The 7,653-nt window shown below is 33.0% G+C and overlaps 1 protein-coding gene across 1 annotated transcript in view; it reads right to left on the minus strand.

Moving 5' to 3' along the window:
• The window catches only part of LOC130450874 (voltage-dependent calcium channel subunit alpha-2/delta-4), a 39,436-nt gene extending 32,745 nt beyond the window's left edge, over positions 1-6,691 (minus strand). Inside the window, exons 1-2 of the mRNA XM_056789574.1 lie at positions 6,328-6,691; positions 2,655-2,736 (exon numbers count right to left, since the gene is read on the minus strand). Of these exons, the coding sequence (XP_056645552.1) occupies positions 2,655-2,736; positions 6,328-6,452 (207 nt within the window). The 5' untranslated portion in view covers positions 6,453-6,691. The remainder of the gene's footprint in view (positions 1-2,654; positions 2,737-6,327) is intronic.
• Between the last annotated feature and the right edge of the window lie 962 nt (positions 6,692-7,653).

Raw genomic sequence — 7,653 nt, forward strand, 5'->3', positions numbered from 1 at the left:
AACAAGTGTTTTGGGTTTAGCAGACTTCTGAACAGATAATTGATACTGAATGCACTGTTTACACCATCACTACACTAACACTCACAATTACACTGTCTTACACGCAATTCAATAACCAAGTTATCGTAAACTGAGTTTACTTTCTCTCTCTCTCTCTCTCCCTCTCTCTCTCTCTCTCTCTCTCTCTCTCTCTCTCTCTCTCTCTCTCTCTGAGAAATGTGCGTCAGACTGTGTAATTGTGAGTGTTGATGTAGTGTTGGTGTAAGCAGTGTATTCAGTATGAATATCGCCAAGTTCAGCGATATACTCTGGGGCTGGTTAAACGGTCTCGAAGTTGCTCTTCTTCACTATTTGAACAACAAAGTTGAATGTTATAATTTAACGCCGTATTATACCTCCTGACTAGAAACAAACGAATAAAATGTCTATTTATCAGACAAGGAGTGCTAATTGTTTCTTGAAAGGACGTTTTTAATGACAAGCTTGAGAACTAATTATATAGCTATTTATAAATGACGCAAAAGGCACTACATGGTCTAGAGTAATATTCTCCAAGTAGTCCTCTCAATATTAATGAGCGTTTATACTATGATTAACTCAAAGTAAATATTTTTGAAAACTAAGTACTGGGACTAATGAAAAACGAGTACAATTTCTTGCGTTTCTCTGTATTTTTCACCTTCAGTGACCACCCTAGTTTTGCGCATTGGATATTGTCAAATTGAGAAAATAATAATAATGAGTGCATTGATACTAACACATTGTTCACACTTTCACTACACCAACACCATTATTTTGTATGACGCACGTTTCAAAGATATCATCTTCAGAGACTGGAGCTTATCTTCTACTACACCAACACTGAAGACGATAATTTGGTTATCGAAACGCGCGTCACAAAATGTAATAGTGAGTGTTGATGCAGTGGTAGTATAAACAGTATGGTTCTAGAAAGTCCAATATAAATCAGAAGGACTTAGAGGGGAAGCTGTAAATGTAATAGGTAGCTGTATTCTACTTTTATATCAAAATTTTGAGAAAACACATTTTACAAATATTTACTCATAAATAAAAATTTAACTTAACATTGTTTCATTCAATAATTTATCGGTTTTTATAATATTTTTGTATATGATATGAGTAGTACATATTATGAGGCAAAAATGTATATAATTTGTATTTTTTGAGTTCAGAGCCATTTCAAATATTAGCCATAACTTCCACAATAATTATAGTCTTCATTATATTTCGTTCCGAAATGTATGGCTCGAATTTCACATGTCCACAAGAAAAATTTAATAACCAGCAACTTTAATAAAACTGAATGATCAACAAAGTGCTTCATCGCATCCCTAACTAATTCCATTGGATTTTATTCGGGGAAAAATGGCGGTAGTGATATAATATAAAATGTATTTCATCATTTATATTAATTCCTAGATTTCTGTCTATTTTGTTTTGGGTTTAGGTATATTTTCAATCATTTTATTGTAATAAGTTGTATTCTATATGAAAAAAACAAGACTTATTGTAAAATCTGGAACTCTGTACTTATTTTCAAAATTTTCATAAATCACTATGGTAGTCCCAAGATTTACAATTAGATTTCCAGCAAAAGGAATGCACCTGGAATAAATTATGCTACACTGCCTGCACGAACATTAATCAATTACACCCTCTAGATGTGCACGTATAAACATAAAAATAGTTTTCAGGTTTTTCTCTCATTCTTATTATAATTTTCCTGCAGCTACGAGGTCTGCCTATTAATTAACTAGCGTTACTTCAGAAAAAGTACGCATGCATCGAAAGTTAGTAACTGTCAACAGTTTACCCCGCAGCTTAGCTTTTCGAATGTGATGTCCACCGTCTCTGTAGATAAATCAGTATAGCCGTCGCCTTCGTATATTTAGAGGCTGTTTTTTGTTTTTGTCGTAAAAGTGATCGACGTAAAAATGTCAACAAATTGTTGTGAAATTTCACAACTGCAACTGAAACTAATAATTTATTGAAACAATTGTAAGGTAATGAGTGTTTGCTTGTCCACGTGTTTTTGAGTGTTTAAGCGTTTCCAAGAATCAAGTTCGGGTCGCCCTTCCACGTCAAAAACTGATAAAAATATCTAAAAAATCGGTAGTCTTGTTCGATTTAATATTTAGCTAAGTAATCCTGCCGTTGCTGAATCTAGAGGAATTAACAAAGAATGTGTGCGGCAAATTTTATAACAAAGTATTTGCAAAACTGGAGCCTCATTCTGCAATGTTCGTCAAAAGATTTCTAGCCAATTATAACATCCCAGTATTAAAACACCCCCCTTACTCGACGGATCTTGCACCTTGCGACTTCTAGCTGTTTCTTAAGGTCGAAGGAGCAGGATTTGAGTCTGTTGAAGCGCGTCATGAAGGAACTTACAGAAGAAGACTTCCCGTACTGTTTTGAACAATGAAATATTTGCATGAAGCGATGTAGGGATAGATGAGGGGTATATGTTAGAATATTCTATATCACCGCTCTCGTTATTTAATAGCCACACCTCGCATAAATATAAACGGTTAAAGACATATTTGGCAATAAAATATTCACTAAAATGTTTGGTATGCAATGATGCTTAATTTTGTTTTAAACTCAGTACTGAAAAGAAATTTTTTACTCACCTTTTGAAGCTCTTTCATTCGAGTCATGAGCTTTCCATATTCCCAAAGATCTACTCCAAATTGTAAGGCCCAATTTTTAACTCTAAAAAACAGTAAAAACTGGAAATAATTTTATGACAACATACTATATATATATATATATATATATATATATATATATATATATATATATATATATATGAATAAAAACTACCCACTCTATAAAATTAATATCTTAATTGTATACTATATTATTTGACGTTTAAAACAAAGTGTCAAATAAAATTATAATGAGACTCATCAGAGGAGTCACTTTATTTAATACGTTGATTTCCATTTCATCTTTTAGATATTCTCCTACAAATTTTGTATAGAAAGATTCCATATTCAATATAGCTACTATAAAATAATTTTTCTATGGACATTTTAACTACGAAATTATAAAATAATATTTATCAATAATATAATATTGGTTATCTTTGCTCATGAAATAGCAAATACGGAATAATCCTTCATAATTTCAATGGCAAAATTTTTAGAATAGATCAGTTGCGAAAAAAAACCTACAAAGAGAAGATAATAACGAAGCTGTGAAAGGTGAGAAAAGATAGTTAATGTATGGAAGCAAACACTAGTATACAAAATTTAACTTTTTATCTGTTGCCGCGAATTTAGAGGTTGTTAATGTTCACATATGATTAGTTTTTTTGCCAAATTTATTCTCAAAATACAGTTCGAGTTACTTTATTTTTGATTTTTATCAATTAATCGATAACAGGCGTATTTCACTGTGTTAAGATTAGCATCTAGACTTATTTAAACAGTGCAGATCAGTTTTGCTATATAAGCGAAGAATATATATCAGAATTGTTTTGAGCTCCCAACTAATGGCAGTATCCAAGCACTAATTGTGTTCAACGTCTAATCTAGTGCCTAAAAATATATCTGAACCCTTAGAACATGACAATGAAGGGTTAAGCCGATCACAAAATGATGCTGATTTTGAAGGTATGTCAAATGACCAAAATACTTTTCTCAGAATGAGTTAGATGATCTTGTAAGAAATTTAAATCTTTCTAAACAAGCATCAGAGTTGCCTCTAGACTAAAAAAAAACAAATTTGCTTTCTTCAGACACTGAAATATGTTTTCATCGTGGATGAAATGAAAAGTTACAGCGTTATTTTCCAAAAGAAAACGGTATGATCTTTTGCTCGGGTATCAAAAACTTGTTGATAAAAATGGGCTTGAAACAATACGAACCAAATAACTGACGTTTGTTCAACAACAGCTCAAGACCTAGCGTGAAATATATTCTATTACATAATGGAAATAAAACGTAGAGGTTTCCATTGACCACAGTACAAAGTTGAAGGAAGAAAATACACTTAGGCCCTTAATAGGCGCAAGCAGTCGGCCACCTAGTCGACAGTTCAGCTGTGGAATAGAGCAACTAGTAGAACAGCCAGAATATCACCAAATTTGAAAGAAGACGAAAACGAAAAACAATGCTCAGTTCAGTTTGCTGTTCAGTATATACAAGAACGTTTGGTAAATATGACAGTTTAGATGAAAGATGAATATTTGTTTCTTCTGGCGCTAGTCATGAAAAAGAGATGAAAAAGGGGGACAATGCGTATACATCCCATTCTGTCTTTAAAAACATCAAATTAATTACTTCAGCATTTCGAAACCAAGTTTTAGCTATTAAACCTAATAAGAGATTACATAACTAGAATAGATACTCAAATGAGAAAATGTATTACTCCAGAAGAGAAGCTTGTCCAGAAGAGTCAGGAAAGTAAATATATGATCGTACAGTATGGTATGTATTTAAACATATTTTTAAAACACTTATACATATTATACATAACACTAGAAACAACGATAACCAGCGTAGTGACTGTGACTGAGAGAATTCCTGTGTGGTGACAGGTGATTTGCTGCCCAGTGTAATAAGATCCGTATGCTACATAGGAACGCAACCAGAATGACTAGCTAGTGATTGTCAGTGCGATTGGCTGGGCAACAAGTCGGTAGACAAAACGTGTTTGCGCGACTGGCTGCCTTCGTGTAATATGCTCCATGTCAACCAATGCCCGGTGACGGGGTGAGCGACTGGTTGCGCAACTTGGCTGCCTCTTCTTGTAAGGGCCTTTAACAACATAAAATATGGTGGTCATAAATGGCAAATTTTTCAGCATTCTTCTCGGTCACACGAAGTTTCACTGTTTTATTATTATTTTATTAACAAGAGCATTGGTAAAGAAGAAACTGGTCCTTGTGCGAAAATATGGAGTCTGTAAAGAAAAAATTTATTCCAGAATTCATTAGTAGCTCCACCATTACATATAAAACTGGGCAACATGAAAAAGTTTGTTAAATCACCAGATAAAGTCGGGAACTGCTTCTCTTATGTTTGCCAAAATATTCCTCAGCTTACAGTAGGAAAAATTGAAACTATTAGAGGTACAATTGTCTCCGAAATAAAAAATATAAAAATTATATTGAACTTTTAAATACCTTCTACTGCAATTAAAAAATATCGAGTGCAATAGGAGCATAACTTTCCATAGTTACCTGGACAGGTTTCCGGAAAATTTAGGAGATGTGAGCGAAAAGCAGGGAAAGCGTATGCACCAGAGTTTCTACGCTACGAATATAATATTCGATGAATATGAAGTTTTTCAGAAATCATGATTAATTTTTTCAGTAAATTAGTAAATACACACACCTTTTAAGCATAGATGACCGACATATTTTAGTTCTATTAGTAAATTTTAACAAGGATAATAAAATTAATATTTAGGTAGAATCATTAAAAAATTCTATGACTTCTATGACTTGCTTTCAAACTATTTTCTTCCACACAAATTTACACACTCACATGTTTTTGTCTGTTTTATACCTATATAGCTGAAACTGAAAAACTAGAGCTAATGGAAATGTTCTGATTATACGTTTCGTTATTTCAACTATTTTTATAGTAACATTTGCAGAGTTTTCCATTACAAAAATGGGAGTGTGACGATGAAGAGGGGGTAAAGTTATCCCAAATACATATAAATACAAAAAAAATTATGTCTCTCCAGATTTACGTAGACTAGATGGTTTTTTATAGAATGTTCTTTATAGATGAAAATATTAACAAAACTGGCTGACATATAATTATTATGTAAACCAAAAAATCCAAAAATGTTACTGCTTCTTATCACCACGTAAGGTGAACAAAAAATAAATGAAGCATTCATTTTCGTATCAGAATATACACGTGTAATATTTAAACTTCGAATTATAATTGTCAAACTCAATATCTTTGGTTTACAGGAAACTATAAAAATAAGGAAAAGCCTACAACGGTAGGTAACTAAACTTAGTTCTGACGCTTAAGAGGTCGATAAAGACCTATATAAGACCAAATGTAACGGACCTAAGACAATTATCTGGATATTATAATAATAAAATACATATAATAAGTCGTTTAATATATGCAATTTTTTTAATAATTATAAGAAGATACTGGTATCTAATATATGAACAAATAAATTCAATTGTTTGGTATGTAAAAATATAATTAATGTCTGCTTGATAACTATTAGATATTTTCATCTGCGGATTAATAGAAAACAATATTCCAAAAACAATCTCATAGCGTTCTTTTTAATAACAACTAAAAATATGTTATTATGACTTACTCGTTATGTGGTATGTCTTCGTCTTGTTCGGGAAATACCATCATTATTTGAGTAAGGAATAAAAGGAGTAAAATCAGAGTTTTCATGTAAGTATACGAGTTCGGCATTACATTTTCACGCAACATGTTCACTCCACTTCTATCTACACTAGCTACTAGGTCAATTTGTTGACTAGCGAATAATTCGACATTTTATAATTTTCATTTCTTCTTCGAAACAAGTGCTATCGCTGATGGAATATATTTCACTGTTTTCACATGTTAAGCTCATTCATTTGCGTCCCTTCATAGGCGTTACAACCGGACCCGGTCGAATTAAATTTTTGGCTATAGTACACACCCCGAGCCTCAATTCGGCCGAATCTATTTGGATTCGTTTCGCGTCTTTGGTGACATCGCGCAAACGCCGCCATACCCTTTCAATCGATATTGAAAAATGGTATTTTCTACAGAGGGTTTCAGCATTTAATAAAATTATTATATTTTTCCTACTATCTAACTATGTTTCTTAAATAACATGCCAGATCATCTTCCTACGATCCTTGCTATCTTCAAAATTATATAATTATACATTATCGCCATTCTGTAGGTGACAATAATAACGGGCCATCAAATGAAAAGAGCATTGTGCTCTATAACCCTATTTTCACAGATCGGAAATAGTGAATAATACAGGGTGTAGCAACGAAGTTATAAAATGACATTTTCCAAGAAAAAAAATGGGCTTTGCAATAGTCAGTCTGAAAATCTAACCTAACCAATCATTTAACTAACGAAGATTATCTTATCGTTCTTATTCAAATAGAGGGTGTCTTAAACTCCCGATCTTTATCCCCTCTTACTACTGACACAGAAGATTTTACACCCCTTACCCCGAGGCATTTCTTGGTTAGCAGAAATATTCAGGCAGTGCCAGAATTATTCCTTCAAGATGTACCGATGAACAGACTGCATCTGCAGTCTATAGTCCAGCATTACTGAATCCGTTGGCAAAAAGAATATTTGTCACAATTACACTAAATGGAAAACCAAAGGGTCTGAACTTTTAACCGTTGGTTCCTTAGTCCTGGTCCAGGTAGACAATCATAGTTTCGTTGCTGATTGGCGCCTGGGAAGAATCATCAAGTTGTATCCCGGACAAGACGGAGTAACTCGTGTAGTAGACTTCAAAACAGTGTGGTGAAATTAAACGTCCAGTTCATAAAATTTGTGTCCTTTGAATGATTGACATTTTTGTTATAAACTTTATTGAAGTGCCCCCGAAAACCAGCCCAAATAAAAACATCTGAGCACAGGATGTAGAATTTATGGAAAAGTACTATTGAAT

The sequence above is a fragment of the Diorhabda sublineata genome, chromosome X (assembly GCF_026230105.1).
Source record: "Diorhabda sublineata isolate icDioSubl1.1 chromosome X, icDioSubl1.1, whole genome shotgun sequence".
Lineage (NCBI taxonomy): Eukaryota > Metazoa > Arthropoda > Insecta > Coleoptera > Chrysomelidae > Diorhabda > Diorhabda sublineata.